The sequence below is a fragment of the Balaenoptera borealis genome (assembly GCF_965194805.1).
Source record: "Balaenoptera borealis genome assembly, chromosome: 5".
Classification (NCBI taxonomy): domain Eukaryota; kingdom Metazoa; phylum Chordata; class Mammalia; order Artiodactyla; family Balaenopteridae; genus Balaenoptera; species Balaenoptera borealis.
This window is the reverse complement of record NC_138862.1, coordinates 1988291-2007500: the sequence shown is the minus strand read 5'-3', so window position 1 is coordinate 2007500 and position 19210 is coordinate 1988291. Positions and strand designations below refer to the sequence as shown.

General features: G+C 66.7%; 1 protein-coding gene across 2 annotated transcripts in view; it reads left to right on the top strand.

Annotated features, from left to right (window-relative positions):
• Window positions 1-18775, top strand: part of PFKL (phosphofructokinase, liver type) — a 27816-nt gene extending 9041 nt beyond the window's left edge. Inside the window, exons 3-22 of one of the 2 annotated variants that reach the window (XM_082393049.1) lie at window positions 564-641; window positions 2486-2675; window positions 3345-3510; window positions 4130-4174; window positions 4431-4539; window positions 6475-6570; window positions 7519-7611; window positions 9037-9162; window positions 10273-10337; window positions 10977-11040; window positions 12293-12439; window positions 12809-12879; window positions 13352-13439; window positions 14126-14278; window positions 15790-15954; window positions 16417-16478; window positions 16666-16777; window positions 17418-17517; window positions 17604-17709; window positions 18148-18775. In XM_082393049.1, the coding sequence (XP_082249175.1) occupies window positions 564-641; window positions 2486-2675; window positions 3345-3510; window positions 4130-4174; window positions 4431-4539; window positions 6475-6570; window positions 7519-7611; window positions 9037-9162; window positions 10273-10337; window positions 10977-11040; window positions 12293-12439; window positions 12809-12879; window positions 13352-13439; window positions 14126-14278; window positions 15790-15954; window positions 16417-16478; window positions 16666-16777; window positions 17418-17517; window positions 17604-17709; window positions 18148-18295 (2184 nt within the window). In that variant the 3' untranslated portion in view covers window positions 18296-18775. Of the gene's footprint in view, window positions 1-563; window positions 642-2485; window positions 2676-3344; window positions 3511-4129; window positions 4175-4430; window positions 4540-6474; window positions 6571-7518; window positions 7612-9036; window positions 9163-10272; window positions 10338-10976; window positions 11041-12292; window positions 12440-12808; window positions 12880-13351; window positions 13440-14125; window positions 14279-15789; window positions 15955-16416; window positions 16479-16665; window positions 16778-17417; window positions 17518-17603; window positions 17710-18147 lie in introns of those variants that run through there. The other variant, XM_082393050.1, reaches the window with a different exon arrangement.
• Window positions 18776-19210: the final 435 nt, after the last annotated feature.

Here is a 19210-nt window from a genome sequence, read left to right as displayed (position 1 = left end):
GGCGTGCGCGGGGGGCTCCCGCACGGCAGCGAGCACAGACACAGTCGCACGTGACCTTGTGGGGCCTCGCGGATGCCCGGCCGAGCGAAAGAGGCCAGACGCAGAGGGGACGCTGTGCTGTCATTTCCGCATCTAATCGGCACCCTTGGGAGGCAGGGCAGCGGGTGTCTCTGGCAGGGAGGGTCCTGGAAGGCAGAGGGGCTGCTGGGCGCTGGGCTGGTTCTGGTTCTGACCCGGGCGTGGTGACCCAGCTGCGGCTCGTGGGCACGCATCCCAGGGCTGCCTGCGCCAGGAGTGCTGCCGAGCAAGTCGTGCTCCGTCTGTAACGCGCTGCCCTGCAGGCCCCACAGGTCGTGCCTGGGGGGGCGTCTGGGCACCCCGGCCTCTCCCCCGACACCCCTGACCCCAGCAGGCCCCGGCTTCGTCCCCCGAGGCCCTGGGGGTGGAGGGGCCTCCGCGCTCAGGACCCCTGGGCCTACTTCCTGCCAGATGGGCTTTTGGCCGAGGTTCCACGTGTCCTGCTGCTGTGGGCACCCGTCTCACGCCTGTCCCCTCGCTTTCAGGGCTACGAGGGCCTCGTGGAAGGGGGCGAGAACATCAGGCCAGCCAACTGGCTCAGCGTCTCCAACATCATCCAGCTGGTGAGGCCCGCGGCCCTTCCCGCCATGAGCACGCGTGTGCACCGGGGACATGCACACAGGCACATGGAGGGATGCACGGAGGGATATGCAGGTGCACACACCACACACACACAGACACACAGAGACACACAGACACACGGAGACACACAGACACACGGAGACACACAGAGGACACACACACACACAGACACACAGAGACACACAGACACACGGAGACACACAGAGGACACACAGACACAGACACCCACATAGAGACACACAGGCACACAGAGGGACACACAGAGGGAGACACAGGTGCACACATCAGCCACACACAGAGACACACACACAGGCACACAGGCGTACACACCATCCCGCACGGGCTCGGCTCCCGGCTGACTGTCGTCCGACTGCCTTGGGGACGCGGGAGTGGGAGGTCATGGGGGTGCGATGGCCCCGGGATGTCTCAACTTCCAGCTGTGGGCTCTGGGAGGAGAGGACACCCTGGAGGAGGCACGCTTGGCCTCAGTGGCCTCTCTGCGCCTCCCCCGCCTTCCCCTTCGTCATCCTACTTACTGAGGGTGGGGCGCTGAGCACCTCGCTGGGGCCAGGGGTTCCTAGGAGCGGGGGTCTTTGAACCAGGTCTCTGTAGGGAGACCCTAGTCCTCCCACAGAGCAGGGACCGCTGTGGGACACCTGTCGCCTGTGTATCCTAGACCACCAGCTGATACCTGCTTATTTAAGAGGCCTGTCGTCGTCACATGCTATGTATGGGTCAGCGGAGCAGTGGGCGACGGGCCTGGACCCTGGGTCATCCAGGCACAGCCAGCCCTGCAGTGCCACCCACCCCTCCTGCCCAGGGTGGACGTCCCCAAGGGACCGCGCTCTCCAGGCACTCGTGGACAAACAGGCCCGTTTGTTGAGCCCTCGGTGGTCCAGTGGGGCACAGACAAGCCCTGTTCTTGGGCTTCATCAGAGCCCCCCACCCCATGTCGTCCTGCTCTGGTGCGGTGCTCCCTGACCCCGTCATGGGTGGGGCTGCAGCCTGGGTACCTCGTCCTCCGCCCCAGGGGTCCAGGGAGGGCGGCCATCATGCCTCAGGCCTGGATCCAGCCGTTGCTCTGCTCTGACCCTGTGTCTGAGGATGGCTGTGGCCTCTGTCCTGAGAGACCGCCCGGGGAAGGAGCTTTAGGCCAAGTGTTAGCTGGGGTGTGAAGCTGCATGAAAGGTGGGCAGGTGAGGATGCGGGGCCGGGCTGGTGTTTGGAGAGGGGTGAGGAGCGTAGAGCATGGGGGCGGCGGGGAGGGGCGCAGGAGGAGTCTGGGCTGGGCCAGGGCCAGCTCTGATTTGCATTTTCCGTGAAGCCTGGGGCCCGGGGCCCAACCCGGTGCTCTCGGTGGTCTGGGGAGCAGCACATTGTCCCCAGCACCTGGCCGAGTGCAGGGGCCGGCAGTTCCGCCTGTGGGCAGGGTCTGGGGAGCCTGGGCCGAGGCTGAGCCGGGGCGGGGGAGGGGGCATGAGGACGACGGCATGAGCTGCCCAGGCACGTCCCTGCGCTGGTGCCTGGCCATGTGGGCCAGAGTACGTGCATGTGCGCGTGTGCGCGTGTGTGCGCGTGTGCGTGCCTTACACACCTCAGAGCCTGCTCGTCCCTTACCTGTCAAGCTCCCCGAGCCTGACGGTGGGCAGTCTCCTCCTTGCACACATGAGGAGAAAGTCCAGGTGGGGGGGGCGGGCACCTGCCCAGCCTTCCGAGGAGCCCCTGGGCTTGGCCCTCCGTTCCTTGGGGTCTCCCAGGCCGCCCTTGCCCAGTACCCGCGTCCCTCCGGTGCCCCGTTGGCCCAGGCTGCCCCTCCTCCGTGCAGGGCGGCACCGTCATCGGCAGCGCCCGCTGCAAGGCCTTCACCACGCGGGAGGGGCGCCGGGCGGCCGCCTACAACCTGGTCCAGCGTGGCATCACCAACCTGTGCGTCATCGGCGGGGACGGCAGCCTCACGGGCGCCAACATCTTCCGCAGCGAGTGGGGCAGCCTGCTGGAGGAGCTGGTGAGCGAAGGTGGGTCGGCGGCGGAGCGGCTAGGGCCGGGAACAGGCAGGACCAGAGGAGGCGAGACGCTGCTGGGCTGCCGGCCTGGAGGAGGGGGCTGGCCCGAGATCAGGCGGACCCTGGGTGGCTCTAGGAGCCACGGGCCCGGGTTTGGCCGGTAGTGAGGCCTGTGGAGACCCAACGTCAGGGACCCCCAGGCAGTGCTGTCCTCCTGGTGCTGGATGGCAGTTCCCAGGCTGACTCAGCTGCGCTGTGATTCATTCCCCGATGTGGGTTACGGGCTTGTCACAGTTTGCAGAAGTGTGATAGTTAAAATTTGGTAACATAAGACACAGAGTCCTGGGGGGTCACCAGTCGGAAAGTGACCTGTTGGAGCTTCGTTGGTTCTGTGCTGCTCGTGGGGGACCCGGAAGTGAGGGGTGCACTCTCCAGGGCTCCCCTGGACGTCTCCCAGAGGGTGACAAGTCCGTAATCAGCAGTTCAGCCACTGCCGCCGGGCCCCAGGACCCCTGCTGCAGGACCTGAGGAGGGGGAAGCTGAGCCTGGGGACCTCACCAGGCTGCACTGCCGGGTGGGCTGGGGGAGGGCGTGGGGATCGGGGTCCGGGCCCCGTGTTGTGGCCAAGGGGGCCGGGTGGGGCCACTGAGGCTGCACCTGGGCTGGGCTCCTCCTTCCCAGGCAAGATCTCACAGAGCACGGCTCAGACCTATTCGCACCTGAACATCGCCGGGCTGGTGGGTTCCATTGACAACGACTTCTGCGGCACCGACATGACCATCGGCACGGACTCGGCCCTGCACCGCATCATGGAGGTCATCGACGCCATCACCACCACCGCCCAGAGGTGAGTGAGGCCCGCAGCCCCCCGCCCAGCCAGGCCACCAGGCAAGCAAGCTTGGGGTCCCGTCTCCCGGCGAGGGGCTGAGGCTGCCCTTCTGCAGGGTCAATGGCTTGTCAGCATAATTCCGTCCCTAGGAGCCTGTACTGGCTGCTCCCAGCCCCCAGGTGGGGGGACTTACGGTGGGGTGAGCGGAGGGGCTTGGGGCTCTGGTCCCCACCCTGCCAGGTTGTCCCGAGCCCTAGGTGGGCAGTGGCTCTGACAGGTCTCCTACGGCCCTGGGGCAATGATGCACCCACAGGGGGTTCTCAGGCTGCTGGCTAGTGACGGCCAGGCCCCAGCAGGGTGAACGGCCTTCAGCCTCAGGAGCAAAGATCAGTGAAAACCAGCGTGAAGCTGGCCGTGAGCCCGAGACAGAGGTGGCTCTTAGCCCAGAGCCTTGGCCCCCCTGGGAATGACAAGGGCTGTCTGTCCTTGGGCTGCTCCCGCGTCCTCTGTCTCTCCTGGGCACGCCCTTGGCAGAGCTGGGGCCATGGGTGGTGTGGCACGAGAGGCCAGGCTTCGTGGCTCAGCTCCGCTCAGGGGGCCTTTGCACTGATGCCCTCTGCCCTTTCCGTGTCCACAGCCACCAGAGGACCTTCGTGCTGGAGGTGATGGGGCGGCACTGCGGGTAAGGGGGCTGCCTGGGTCAGCCGGGGGGCCCGGGGCTTCGGGGGGGCGGGAGCAGGGTGCAGCGCCTGCAGGGCTCCTGGCGCGTGGCAGGTGCTCACTTGACACCGTGGGTGTGAGAGCCGGGGTGTGGGGAGTCCTGACTGTGGGGCTGGGTGCTGCTCAGAGCTGCACCTCCCCTGTGACCCAGGGACCGGGGCCTGTGGTGTCGGGTCGGGGCCCACCTACTGCAGCCCCTCGCCCTCCCGCCCCTCCAGGTACCTGGCCCTGGTGTCCGCCCTGGCCTCGGGGGCCGACTGGCTGTTCATCCCTGAGGCGCCTCCCGAGGACGGCTGGGAGAACTTCATGTGTGAGCGGCTGGGTGAGGTGAGGGCCTGGGGGTCTTCTCCCAGGGTCCCTGCCGTGAGCTGCGTGGCCCGTGTCCCCCACGAGAGTGTCCCTGGGGTCACGTGGCCGGCTTTGGCCGATTCACTTCCCTCTGGTTCAACAAGCATCTGCAAGCATCCCCCCCTGGGGGCGGCACCGCAAGGAGTGGAGAGGGCTTCGGTGCCGATGGACACACCCGGGGGCTGCCCCGGAGCGCAGAGGGCGCTGAGGGGGACACTCACCACTGCCCCAGGCTCGGCTCTGCATGGTCAGTGCTGATGTGGGCGAGGGGCGGGAGCGGGGACACGGTCAAGCTGGCTCCCTCGGGCCCTGACCGCTGAGCCTGGGCACGGGGAGGTGGCTTTGTGAAGATGGGTGGACGGGAACCTGGGGCAGTGGCTCCAGCAGAAGAGGCTGTGGAGGCGGGGCAGATGGGGGGCCGAGGCCTCATCCAGGAGGTGAGCAGGGGTGCCTGAGACGGGGTGCCTGGAACGCGGCTCTCCAGGCCCTTCAAGATGGAGCTGGGGGGCTCTGGCACAGAAGAGGCAGGTACTCTGCCCTGGGCATCCCAGAGGCCCCCCAACTAGGATAGGCTGGCCCCTTGGCTAGGCCAGTGGTGGACGGGAGGGCTGTGACGGGGGGGGAGAGGCGCCTTCAGATCAGGGGTCGGGGGGCACTCGAGGGCTGTGGTCTGGATTCAAGGCAGGGGAGCCCCCGAGACTGTGCACCCAAGTTCACGCTCGGGCCCAGTCTGGGGCCCTAATGGACTGTGTCTACCCCCAATGTCCTCTGCATCCTGGCCCAAGGGCAGGACGAGCGTGGAGGCTGCCGGGACCAGGCCTTTTGTTCTGGGGTCCTGGGAGATCAGTGCCAGGCCCTGCGTTTCCTGAGGGAGAGGCGGGCGGCCCGGGGCTGGCTCTGGAGCGTCCCTGTCCCCGTGTGACCGAGGTGGTGGCATCACTCCCGTCCGCTGCCGGATGCTGCTCTCCCTACCCCCCACTCACACCCCAGGGTTTTGTACCCCTGCCCAGGGCAGTGGGAGGGGCCGAGGGTCATGACCGGCTTCTGGAACCTTCCCCAGTGAAGACAAGGGTAGGGCCGAGCTGAGCCTGGCGGCGAAGCTGGCCAGAGACCTCTGTCCTCTCCTTGGGTGGAGTCCTTGCACCCCCGGGTGGCCTTGTGACCTCGCCTGGGTAGAGGGGGGCTCTGGTGGTGATGGTCTCTGGCTGACCTCGGCCTCGGCCTACTCGCTGAGAACTTGGGGCTGGGTCTTCCTGGAAGTGGCCTGGACTCAGGCCTGGCCTCACATCCTGGTTCTTTCCTGCTCTGTGTAAGGCCCTCGCCCCACCCTGACCCGGGGTTCCCTGAGCTTCAGTTTCCCCAACTGTTACATGCAGGTGTCACCCTCTGCCCTGCCCGCCTCCTGGGCTGCAGCGAGTGAGGCTGAGGGAGGTGTGGGCTCTTCTGGCTGTCTCACTTCACTGCACCACCCCCACCTCCTCCAGGCAGCCCTCCACTCCTGGCTCCCCCGCCCCTCTGTACCTGGGTCTTGCAGGAGCTGCTCTGACCCTATCTTTCTCTCTAAGTCTCTTCGGGTGCTGTGGGGCAAACATCTGAGGCTGGTGGATCAGAGTGAATCCCACAAACATTTGTTGAGGAAATAAATAAGCCAAAAGCACTTTCAAATCCCCAAAGAGCTTTGCCTTTGCAACAGTTAAGAGACGCTAATTCGCCCATCACCGGCTGATGTAGGAGATCTTCCCTCAGTCCGGGGAGTGGGAGGGGGAGGAGGAATCCTCCAGTCCCCCAGTCTCTACCCGCAGGAGGGGCAGCTGCCCCGCGGCGTGGACCCCAGGGCGGGCTTGCAGGTCGCAGCCGTGGCTGGGGCAGGTGTCTGCAGGCTGGCGGTTGAGCGCTGCCGTGTCTCTGACCCAGACGCGGAGCCGAGGGTCCCGCCTGAACATCATCATCATCGCCGAGGGTGCCATCGACCGCAACGGGAAGCCCATCTCATCCCGCTACGTGAAGGACGTGAGTGGGGGGGCCCCGGGTCATGTGGGGTGGGCGGGGCCTTGGGGAGGGGGCTCCCGTTTATCTCCAGTGCCCAAGTGCTCTTGCTGGGGCCCCACCCCCAGCTCCTGGAGGGAGCTTTCTTGTCCCTAACGATTGCCAGATGTGGGGTGGGTGCAGCCGGGACCCCTGAGAAGCCCTGGCCCCCCTGAGGCTGAGGTGTGGCTCCCACCTGCTGGGAACCCCCAACCCTCTGGTTTCCAGTCTTCATTCAGATCATCCTCCATCCTAGGGGCCCTGTCCAGCCCCCCAACAGTGTCCCAGTGACAGGGTCCAGCCCCTGCCGGCCCCCCATTGACACGGGAGCCCACTGCCTATCCAGTACCAGATTCATAACAGAACAACTTTGGGGGGACTCCTTCGCCCCTGTGAGCGGCACCCACCTGCCGGGTTCTGCCCAGGGCCCTGGGCCCCCGTCCCCCAGTGGGGCACAGCCCCTGGGAGCCTCCATGCCCCTCACTTTGGTCGCCCACCCTGTCCTTGAGTTCCCAGCCAGGTGCTGCCAGGAGCCGGCCCCTCTGCCGACTCTCTGTGCGCTGTGCTTCCTGCCACAGTACCTGGCAAGGTCTGACCCACAGGGGCTGGAGACCATGATGAGCTCCTGCAGCCGGCACGTGTGGGAGCACACGCCCACACACTCACATGGAAACACACACCCACACACACAGGAGCACACGCCCACACACTCACATGGAAACACACAGCCACACACAGGAGCACACGTGCACACACTCAGGCTGTAGGCGTGAACCCTGGGCTGGCTCTCTGGGGCCCCTGGGGAGCTGACACCCTGAAATCCCTGAGGCAGGGTGGGGAGTGGGGGAGGGGCGAGGGCTGGGGGCCACGGGGTGGTGGGACAGTGGGGTAGAGCGACAAACTCAGGCACCCCCTCTCTGTCCCCACGAGCAGCTGGTGGTCCAGAGGCTTGGCTTTGACACACGTGTGACTGTGCTGGGCCACGTGCAGAGGGGAGGGACCCCGTCGGCGTTCGACCGCATCCTGGTAGGTGGGGCGTCACCCTGGTGCTGGGTGGGCACGCGTGTGTGTGCGTGAGCATTTTTTCACTGCTGCTGGTGCTTGTGGGTGAGACCACGGCCTGGCAGCCTAGGCCGCACCCTCCTGGCGATGGCTTTGGCAGGACCTTGGGAAGGGAGGGCGGCGTGAGCAGCAGGTCAATGTCTGGTGGTTCTGAGTCTGGCCCAGGGCCTGGGTGCCGAATCCTGATTACCGCTGGTCCCACCTCACCCTCTTCAGGGTGGGAGTCATGCTTCAGCCCCACAGGGACAGGACCCGGGGCCAGGAAGGCCCCGAGGTGGTGAAGCGCCCGCCTGTGAGGCGCTGGTCACTGGGGCTGGGGGCTGGAGACTGCAGGGCTGGCCGGAGCTGTGCCTGGGCCCCTGTGCTGGTTGAGGCCGGGTGACCAGCGTGGGCCTGGGGGAGCCGCTGGACCGAACCTCTCCCAGGAGGCCTCGGTGCGTCCCCATCCCACACAGAGCAGTGGGGACACTGACCTCAGAGGGGGTCTGGCCCCAGGGGTGCACTCAGGACGGGGGGCCAAGCACTGGCCCTCCACCAGGCCTGGCGCACAGAAGGGGCTATCGAGTGCCAGCTTGGGCCCGGGGCCTCGCCTGGTGGCAGGAGAATGGGCTCACCAGCTGGTTTTGCAGATGGTGGAGACACCGGAGGCCTGGGTCTAGGACAAAGGGGCGCCGGAGGCTCAGCTTAGTGCTGGCCCCCGAGCCCAGGTCCTGCAGGGCGACACCTGCACACAGTGGGTTACAGGAGGGCGGCCATCACACAGTTCCCGAGGGACACAGGCGCTTTCTCCCGGACTGTTCCCGACACACACCTGACCAGTGTGGGAGGCCGGGGGCGCGGTCTGGGGGCGCGACGGAGGCGGGGGACGCCGCTGTCTCACCAAGCTGAGCCGCGGGCCTTGGTCTCTGGCGCGCCTGTCTGTTCCCATTGGCCGTGGCAGGACCCCTGTTTGTGATTTGTCTCCATGGAGGACGGTCCTTACCTGTTTTAGCTGGTCCGGCCCGCCAGTCCATGCCCAAGTTTGCACACACATCAGGACAGCTGTGACAAAGGAGCCCCAAGCGAGGAACCTCGTCATAGTGGAGAGAACTCCGGAAACCCCGGTCCAGCCCTGGCCCTGCCACTGCAAGCCCGGGGTGCGGGGGCCACGCCCTCCTAGCAGGGCCGGCTGAGACCCCGTGAAATGGTGCCGGGGGGCTGCTGTGAAACGTGGTCATGCTAAGTCACCATTTCTAGTATAAACAGTGTCACTTACTCCAGAAGCTTCTAGTGTGTGCGTGTGTGTGTGTGTGCGTGTGGCTCTGAGAGCCGAGGGCGTGTGCGTGGCGTGGGGCCGGCTCCGTGCCGGCTGCACCTGCCTGAGCCCCGCCTGCCCCTCTCTCCGCTCAGAGCAGCAAGATGGGCATGGAGGCGGTGATGGCACTGCTGGAGACCACGCCCGACACGCCGGCCTGCGTGGTCAGCCTCTCCGGGAACCAGTCCGTGCGGCTGCCCCTCATGGAGTGCGTGCAGATGGTGCGCACCCGCCTGCCCGGGGTGCCGGCGTCGGGGGGGGCTGCCCAGGGAGGTGCCTGGGGCTCTCGTGCCCTGCTGGGCTCTGCCGTGCCCCCTTCCCGGCCACAACCCCGGAGCTGCCTGTCCTTCCGGGCCTCTCGGCCCAGCCAGCAGGCCTGCTGCAAGCCCCCCGCCCCCTGTGCCCCTCCACGCGTGTTACACGGAGCGGGCGGCAGGTGCATCGCACCTTCTGTTGTGGCCCCCCTTCCGAGTGTGTTGCTGCGCCCCCCAGCGGGCCTCAGGGTATCCGAGGCCTGCAGTCCTCCAGGTGGGGGAGGGAGGTGTGAGCACATCCCCAAGGTGCCCCCAAGGTAAGACAAGCCCGAGACAGGTGCGGGAGCTGCAGGGAGCTGGGGAGCCTGGGATCGAGACGAGCCAGGGGAAGCCCAGGGGAGCCGGGGGTGGGGGTAGCTGGGGGGAGCCAAGGACACTTAGCTTCCCAGAGCCAGTGGCCTGGGACAAACTGGCTTTGCAAACTGGGCAGGGTGGGGCCCTGGGGCTAGGATGGGAGGGGGAGGGGGAGCGGGTGGCCAGAGCCACTGGGACATCTCATGTGGTCGGAGCAGGGACCACGGGAGTGGGGAGTGGGGAGCAGAGAGAGGCTGAGAGGCTGGCTGTGGGGACACTGGGGTGGGGGGCTCGGTAGGTTTGGGGGGCCCTGCAGCTGGGGGCAGAGCGGGGCCTGCCCAGGGGAGGTGGGCTGGCGCAGGAGGGGGGACTCCCTGGTGCTTCTCCTGGAAGATCCTCCCGCGGTGACCTCCCCTGGGCCCCGCTTTCGGGCAGGCTGGTCGCCAGTGGGTGGCGGGTCTGGGGGCCAGAGCAGCCTCACCCTTCGTTCCTAGGCCCTGGCTGCCCCCCACCCCCTTCCCAGGGCTGAGGAGGAGCGAGGCCCGGGTGCCCCTTCCAGGGAGGGGAGGACCTGGCAGGCCAGGTGGGGTCCCCTCGGCCCCTCAGCGCTCTCGATTGCCGGCAGTGACGGCTGCCCGGCGGGTCTGGGACAGGCCCCCGCGTTGGGCTCAGACGCATGTGCCAGGCCTCCGCCTCCAGCCTGTGCATCTTGTTTTCTTTAAGACCAAGGAGGTGCAGAAGGCCATGGATGAGAAGAGGTTTGAAGAGGCCATCCAGCTCCGAGGCAGGTGAGGGCCCGGGGGGCCTGGTGTTGGGCGGCTGTCTGCTCAGCGGGGCCCACAGCAGACTCCGAGTGGCTCGCACACGGCCACCCCCGACATGGGGACGTGCCCACCTGCAGAGGTGGCGCTCTGAGACCCTCCTCCTAGGGCATGCATCGTGTAGGAGGGACAGGGCCCGACAGTGGCCGAGAAGTAGGCAGGCTGCGTGGATGTGCCCCGCGGGGCTGGCGGGGCCTGCAGGGTGCTGGGGGGATGGGGGGGACACAGCACAGGGAGGGCACCTGGGAAGGGGGAGGGGGAAACTACAGAAGGCAGCAGCGAGGCAGGCCCGGAGGGGCCAGGTCAACTGGCCCTGCGGGTCTGCTTCCCGTGGTTCCCGTGGCCACGCTTCCCGCCCCGCTGCGGAGCTGCCGGGACCACGCAGGCTGAAAGCGGGCGCTCGCTTTGCCGAGAGGGGCGTTGGGATCGCGTGTCCGTGGGGGTCTCTGCCGCCCGGCGATGGCGCCCAGCCAGGGTCCGTGGCGACAGGAGTGGGGAGGTGGGCCGCACCCGTGTCCGGTTCCTCTGAGGCTGTGCTGCCGGCCCCGTGCTGTGCTGAGATGTTTGGCTGTGGGCTGCGCCATGCACGACCCGCTTCCTTTCCAGGAGCTTTGAGAACAACTGGAACATTTACAAGCTGCTTGCGCACCAGAAGATCTCCAAGGAGAAGGTGAGGGGCGAGCCGCAGAGCCCACACCTGGCTGTGCCCTCGGCCTCCTCCCGCCTGCCCTGCCACCCCGCCCAGGGAGCAGGGAGCTGGCCCCACTGAGCCGGGACCCTCCCTCCTGTCTGGGGTCTGAGCTGTGAGCTGAGGGGACCAGACGTGGCCTCTGCTTGACCAGCAGGTCCCAGACAGGCCTGGGGATTACGCTGGCCCGTTGCTTATCAAACGGCTGGAGGAATTTAAGTCAGGAGAGGAGGTTTAACTCAGGAGACGAGGGATGCAGTGTTATGACACGTTCCAAAATAGCTAAAACCCTCAGGAAATGGACTCTCTTCAAAATAAAGACGACAGCAGGATTCGTTTCTGAACCCACGAGGGCAAGGAAAGGGTCCCATCAAGACAGTCTTGGACGGTGGGGTCCTGGCCCCCCATTTATCCTGGGAGCTGGTCAGGGGTGGGCAGCGGCTTCTGGCAAGGCAGAGTGGTCCCCACGTCCCCTTCCAGAACCGCCTGGGGCGTGACCACCTCGGGCGCGTCAGGCTGGTGTTACCAGGACCCACTAGAGCCAGGCTGCCGAGCGCAGCCGTTGGCCACACGCGGCCGCGGAGCGCCGGGAACGTGGCTGCCCTCGTGAGCTGTGCCCACACGCCACACGGGCGCGGGTTCTGAGGAGCAGCGAGGGAAGCGGGTGTGGAAGCGCCCCATAGCAGTGTCTTACATTGATGCCGGGTTGAGGTGATGACATGCTGGTTCTATCAGGTTCCAGCAACCCTAGGATTAAAAGAGCATCGCCTGCTTCTTTGCGCTTTCCTGTCGTGGCTACGGTGGCCCCCTGCCCTCCACGCACCCGTGCTGCTCGCCAGGGACTTCCTGGGGTGCTGCTGCCCTGAGCCCCGAGTGTGGGGTGGTTGCTGAGGGCCTCCAGGCAGGCGCTGACTCTGGCCTGAGCCACTGCTGCCCCCGCGAGCCGCGCTTGGCCGACAGCGGCCCGAGTCCCGCTCCTGCCTTTGGCCGAGGACCTTGCGGTCGTGAGTGGGGCCTGCACCGTAGCTCATGTGGTCTTGGGCAGAGCCTTGTGGTGTCAGGAGGACAGGTCTTTGTCATGCCCGGGGGAGTCCCATCTCTGGCCCGTGTCCAGGCTGCCACGAGGACTGGGGCCTCTTCTCCGGAAGCCGCTCTCTGCTGACTTCTGTCCGGGTCGGCGGTTCCCCCGCCCCAGCCCCGTGCTCATGCTCTTGTCTCCCCGCCTTCCCTGAAGACCAGCTTCTCCCTGGCCATCCTGAACGTGGGGGCCCCAGCGGCCGGCATGAACGCGGCCGTGCGCTCGGCGGTGCGCACCGGCATCTCCCAGGGCCACACGGTGTACGTCGTGCACGACGGCTTCGAAGGCCTGGCCAAGGGGCAGGTAGGCGTGGCCGTGCCTGAGGCCGGGCGGGGGACTGGGCCTGCGGTGGTGGCCCTGTGTGTCTTTGGTCAGTTTATGACGTGTCCCCGGCTTGCTTACGAGCAAACAAGGACCGAGGGGCTCGCGATGTGGGTTTAAGGGCAAGGCCAGGTCCTCTCCTTGGGTTGGAGGGGGAGCAGCTGGGTCCACTTTAGCCCGGCCCGGGCCCCGAGACCCCGCTCTGACCTGTGGTAGGACGGTCAGTGCCAGGCACGGCCTCTGTCCCCCCTCCCCCGAGGACGTGCGCTCCCTGAGGACAGGTCCATCACCTGAGGAGGGGTGGGCCAGCGCCCCTGGCCTGCCCCCCTGAAGCCGTGCCTCCCCCTGCAGGTGCAGGAAGTGGGCTGGCATGATGTGGCTGGCTGGCTGGGGCGAGGCGGCTCCATGCTGGGGACCAAGAGGTGAGCACCTGGCCCCCGAGGGCAGCAGCAGGGTGCGATGCAAGGGAAACCAGCCCTGTGACCCTGGGCTAGGTCTCCTCTGGCTGGTGGCCTGTCCAGAGCGGGACACACACCCTCCTGCCTGGGGCTTCCTGGCCAGGAGCTCACTTGAAGTCACCTGTGTAGAGGAAGGCTGCTCGGGCAGCTCCACACCTACAGCAGGGATCCCCTCGGGCAGGAAGTGAGGCTCACAGCCAGGTTGTCGGGAGGGCAGTGGCCAGTGCCCAGCGAGGGCACTGAACGGGTGCCAGGCCACTGGTGGGCCCCGCCGCCCCCGGGTGCCCCACCTTTGCTTCCACCTCTAATCGGGAATCCCACCGCCACGCCCCAGGCCTGCCTTCTCCCGAGCTCAGACACGGTGCGGACGTGGGTCCTTCCAGCCTGGCGTTCTGTACAGATGCAGCACGTCTGTCTGATTTCTCTCCCACTGCAGGACGCTGCCCAAGGGCTACATGGAGAAAATTGTGGAAAACATCCGCATTCACAACATCCACGCCCTGCTGGTCATCGGAGGCTTCGAGGTGAGGGGGCAGCTGCAGGGGAGCAAGTGGGGGTGGAGGAGACCCCAGGGTGTGGGCCGCCGAGGTGGCCCTTCCGGAAGCCCCATGTGCAGGAGGTTACCTTGAGCCAGCTGGACTGACGGGGCCACCAGGGTGAGTGTGGCGGGGCTGGTGAGGAGGGGGAGGGGGTTAGGGGGAGGGAGGAGAAGGAGGAGGAGGGGGAGGGGCAGCTCTGACCGCAGGGGAGGGACAGTGGGGGTGGGACAGCCCAGGCAGGAGGGCCAAGTGGCCTCAGCCTCCCGCCACTGAGGTGGTGGTCCAGAGCGGCTCTTGGCGGAGTTCTGGGTAGCGGGGGGCACGTCGGTGTGATGCTGGGGCTTGGTCAGCCCCCGTAAATGACAGATACCCACTCCTGCCCTTTCCTGAAGGAGCCCAAGCCCCCGCAGACTGCATGGAGTGGGCTGGGGTCAGGGCAGGGTGGGCGGGCCTCCTTCCTGTCCTCCTTGGAGTCCAGTTTCCCTGGTGAAGGCGGCTGCAGAGCTCCTGGGTGGGGCCCGCCTGGTCTCGGTCCTGGGGTGTGGCAGGTGGGCCCAGACGCCCATCGCCAGGCACACAGCCGGGAGCAGGACCCAGGGGCCCCTCCTCCTGCCTCGCCCGGCAGCCCGGCCTCTCCGGGGCCGGCCTTGAGCCCCCACCGATCCCTGCAGGCCTACGAGGGGGTGCTGCAGCTGGTGGAGGCCCGCGAGCGCTACGAGGAGCTGTGCATTGTCATGTGTGTCATCCCCGCCACCATCAGCAACAACGTGCCGGGCACCGACTTCAGCCTGGGCTCGGACACCGCCGTCAATGCCGCCATGGAGGTGGGGCATGGGGCCGCTGCCCCCGCGTAGGCCGGCAGTGGGCGGACGGGGCGCCTGGGAGGGGAGGGCGCCCAGAGGGGCTGCTGAGGGGTGGGATGGGGTGCGGGGCCCCCACCGAGGCTGGCGGCCTGCATGGGGAGTGGGCAGGACCCGGCTGCCCCCGAGGTCTCAAGGATGGCAGCGAGGGTGTGGCTCTGGGGTCACCAGGGTGTGAGGATGACGGTGGTCAAGGCTGCCGCTGACCTAACTGAGCTACCGTACTGGTGTGGACGTCGGGCCATGGTCCTGTCCGGTGAAGCAGCCACACGTGGCTCTGGGGGGAACCCAGGCCTCCGGCTGGGACGTGGGAGGGTGGGAGGTGGGAGCCCGGTTCCTGGAGGGATCCCAGCAGGCTGGCACCACCAGGGGCTCTCTGGGGGCATCCCCACTGCTGTCCCCACCGTCTAGACCTTTCCCACCTTTGACTGTGACCCCACATGAGCCCAGCTTCCCCAGGGGTTCAGCACCTCCGTTTTGGGGGGGTCTGAAGCTGGAAGGGGGTGTGTTGCTCAATCAAGTGCTGCGTGTTTTTAGATGGAGGAGAAAATACAAGTGAAACAAGAGGCTAAAGGAGATCCCACCCCACCCCCATCTCCTAACCCAGAGTCCCATGATCCTCAAGGGTTTTCTTTCAATTTACCTCCCATCTGAACTGGCTGTGGATCGCCCACGGCTCCTCTGAAACTTCTCGTGCCCCTGCCCCTCACCAGATGAGGGAGGACGGGGTTCGGTTTTACTTTGCAGCTCTGATTTCTGGTTGAATATTTTTCTATATGTTTATTGCCCATTTGTCAGGGGTTTTTTTGAAATTATCTTTTTCCACCATTTGCCTATTTTTCTCTGGGCACGTTTTCTTTTTTATTTGTAAACGTTCTTTACATATGTAGGCTATAGACCCTTTGCCAAACATTGCAGCTGTTTCCTCCACTTTGCTCTTCATCTGTTATCTGGGGTTTATACTCATAGTTCAGACACCAGTAACCTACGTATCTGCTTTATTTCTCTTTCCTCAATTCTTTATTTAATGCTCGAATTTCGTTGAACTGTTCAGTTAGGATTATCATCATCATTAGCGTCTGCAGAGCACTTACTTCACGTGTCGTCAGGGCCCCTGTTTACGAAGACCCTGCCCTGGCAGAGTGTCTTCCCCCGTTGGCAGATGAGCAGATTAAGGCCCAGTGTGTCCCTGGCCCAAGGTCAGGGAGAGCCTCCTAGAGCGTCCCTGGCCCCTACCCACTAGATGCTAGTGACACCCACCTTGTCCTGGGGGCACAAATGCCCGGGCTGAGGACCCAATTCCGTGTGGCCGCATGGAGGGCGTGTGGTGAGGGCTGCCAGTGCCCTGGGCACATGGGGCAAGGTCCCAGCCGCTCCTGATCTTCAGTCACTTTGGGAGAGAGACCCGGGTCCCTGCAGCGTCGCGGGTCCCCGCGGTCTGAGGGGAGGGCTCTGACCCGCACCCTGGTTCTCAGAGCTGTGACCGCATCAAGCAGTCGGCCTCGGGGACCAAGCGCCGTGTGTTCATCGTGGAGACCATGGGGGGCTACTGTGGCTACCTGGCCACCGTGACCGGCATCGCTGTGGGGGCCGACGCCGCCTACGTCTTCGAGGACCCCTTCAACATCCAGGAGTTAAAGGTGAGCCGAGCCCGTACCTTTCTCCCGGCCAGGCTGAAGGGTCCCCTCCTGAGACACAGCGGAGCAGGCCTGCGGAGGAGCCAGGGCCCCCGCCAAGCAGCCATGGCCCAGCAGGCTGGGGGCTCGCTGCCTTCGAGGGGACCCGGCCCGTGACCCTCTGCACCCCTCCCCCTCCCCCTGGCAGTGCCCCTGCCGCCCTGTGGCCTCCGTGGCCGCTGGCCCCGGCCCTCCCAACGCGGCTTCACGGTCCAGCCCCAGGCCCACACCCGCACCACCCCACACAGCCCTCCAGCAACCGCAGCCCGGTCCCCGCCCCCCACCCCAGGCTGACGTGGGTCTTCTCAGCCCCACCTGTTGGCTAGTCCGGAATAGCCCCTCCCAGACAGCCTCAGGCTGCGGGAAGCGGTGTGCAGTGCTGGCTGCTGCCCACGACCCCGCTCAGCCCAGGTCTTCACCCCACAGGCCAACGTGGAGCACATGACCGAGAAGATGAAGACGGACATCCAGAGGGGCCTGGTGCTCCGGTGAGGCTGCCGGGCGAGCCCGCAGGGTCCAGCAGTGGGGGCAGCTGGGTGGAGCAAGGCTGGGGGGCTTAGGAAGGAGTGGGTGGGGTCGGGCTTTCCCGAGAGCCTGTGGCCCGGCCCGGAGGGGCTCAGCATCCAGGCGAGGCTCAGGCCTCCCCTGCCGCTCCCACCCCGTTCTTCTTCCCAGAAACGAGAAGTGCCACGAATACTACACCACGGAGTTTCTGTACAACCTGTACTCCTCCGAGGGGAAGGGCATTTTCGACTGCAGGACTAACGTCCTGGGCCACCTGCAGCAGGTACGGGGTGGGGGAGCACGGATTCCGTGGGAGGCTGCTCCCTGGCCCCCGGCCCCCAACTGTGCCCGGGCCGAGGGGTCCCAGGAGGCCGTGGCAGGAGGAGGACCCCTCTCTGTGCCCTCCTCATGGGGCACCTGGCTGTAGGTGCCCCTTGGTCCTCACACCCCCGAGCAAGGCTCGCATCCTGCCGAGGCCTCAGCCTGAGGAAGGGGCGGGCCCGGGCGCCACCTCCACCCTGACAAGCCCCCTCCCCTTCTGGCCCCCCGGAGGCCCTGCAGCAAGCCCGTGCTGTGGGTTCCAAGCAGACTGAGGGCCGTGTGCACCCCTAGGGCTCCCCTCTCCCGGGGGGTCTTTGCTCACTGGTGGTGGGACCTGCCTGCCAGATGCAGGGGCCCAGGGAGGCCCCCCAGTCAGTGAGTAGGCAGCCCACTGCCCGGCCTCTGGAGGTGGCTTTTAGGCCAGATTTGGGACGGAGAAAGGGGCCGGGGTGCTGCAGGTCAAGGGGAAGGGCTGTCAGCCCAGCAGGGCTCACCTGAGGTCATGGCAGGGCCTGGTTGCTGGGCTCGGGCCGGGGCTCGGCTGCCTGAGGCCCAGCTCCTCCCTGAGGGCCAGAACCTGGCCTCACCCACTGTGTTTCCAGGGCGGGGCTCCCACCCCCTTCGACCGGAACTACGGCACCAAGCTGGGGGTGAAGGCCATACTCTGGATGTCGGAGAAACTGCGGGCAGTCTACCGCAAGGGTGCGTGAGGGAGGTGGTGGGTAGCGTAACCTGTCCCCACCGAGGGCCCTGGGTGTGGGGCTGCCAGCACGTGCCTGTGTCCACAGGGCGGGTCTTCGCCAACGCCCCCGACTCGGCTTGCGTGATCGGCCTGCAGAAGAAGGCGGTGGCCTTCAGCCCCGTCACCGAGCTCAAGAAGGACACCGACTTTGAGTGAGTCCCTCCGAAGAGAGGGGTGGACCGCCGGGCCCAGACCTGCCTGGACCGCTGATCCCACAGGGCCGCCCGGTCCCCACGCCCAGGGCTGACCCCGGGTCCCTGTTGCTCCGGACGGGGCAGAGAGTGAGGGTGGGGTCAGCCATGGTCGGGTCTGCAGGCGCTCGCGGTCTGCCGAACCCTCCTGGGGGCGGGCCCCGGCACCTCTGAAGCGCGGTGGCCGGAGCTAGCCTCCACATGTCCCGGGTCCCGAGGTCCAGGTGTCCCCAGGGGGCGTGCGGGGCCCAGGTTGGGGTGGCGGCCCGGGAGCTGACCCGCCCCGCCGCTGGCGCCGCCTGCCCCGCCCCTGGCACCGCCTGCCCCGCCCCCTGGCCCTGACCCCGCCCCGCCGCAGGCCCCGACCCCGCCCCCGACCGAGTCCCGGCCCCGCCGCAGGCACCGGATGCCCCTGGAGCAGTGGTGGCTGAACCTGCGGCTCATGCTGAAGATGCTGGCGCACTACCGCATCAGCATGGCCGACTACGTGTCCGGGGAGCTGGAGCACGTCACCCGCAGCACCCTCAGCATCGAAACAGGCTTCTGAAGCCGCGTCCCTGCCCCGCCCCCGCCTGCGCCCGCCTCCCCCCCCCCCCCCCGCCCCCACTTTGGAGCCTGGGCTGCTGCCTCCTGGAGCCTGCGGGCGGGCGGGCGTTGGGGAGGTGCACCCTGGCTCCGGGACTCTCACGGCCCAAGTCCCAGCCTGCTGTCCGCTCGGCTCTCCCCCAGGACAGAGCACCCTGGGCACCCACCTTCCACGGCAGGGGTATGTGGGGGCGTCCGCGTTTGGACACCGCCGCCCCTCTGCCTCGGTACCCCGAGGTACCTCTCCCCAAGCCGGCCCTGCACCCTCACCAGCCCTGGGGGCACAGCAGCCTGGGTCTCCGTGCCGGAGTGGGGACGTGCCCCGGTGCGCCTCACTGTGACCCAACCCCTGTGTGCACTGACCGGCGGGGCTGAGCAGCGCTTGTCACCTTTTCTAGAAATAAAATCACCCCGACTGTGGGGTGCTGTCAGTCTCTGGAAAGCAGGGCCTCTGGAACCTTCTAGGGAGGGTGGGCAATCTGGTGGTTGGTAGCTCCCCACCTGCACACACGGGTCTGGGGGCCTCCTCTGGGCTCTGGGCTGAGCCCGGTCTCAGGGACACGGGCCCTCTGGGGCCGCACCCTCATCCCAGGACCAGCAGCCCCTGCCCATGTGATGAGCTGAGCCCCACCCCCCATCCTGCGGGGTGACCTGAGCCCCCCAACCCCGTCCTGAGGGGTGACAGGCCTGGCCTCCCCCCGTCTTGGGAGGACTTCTGAGCCTGGTTCTTAGGCCCCAAGTCTGACCCGGACCGTTCCCCCCGACTCAGCCTGGGGTCTCAGAAGTAGAGCCAAGGATCCCGGGGCAGGTGGCTGAGGGCAGGCGGCCCTCGCTCCGCAGTGTGGCGCCGGCACCAGGGTCCTCGGGAGGACGAGCT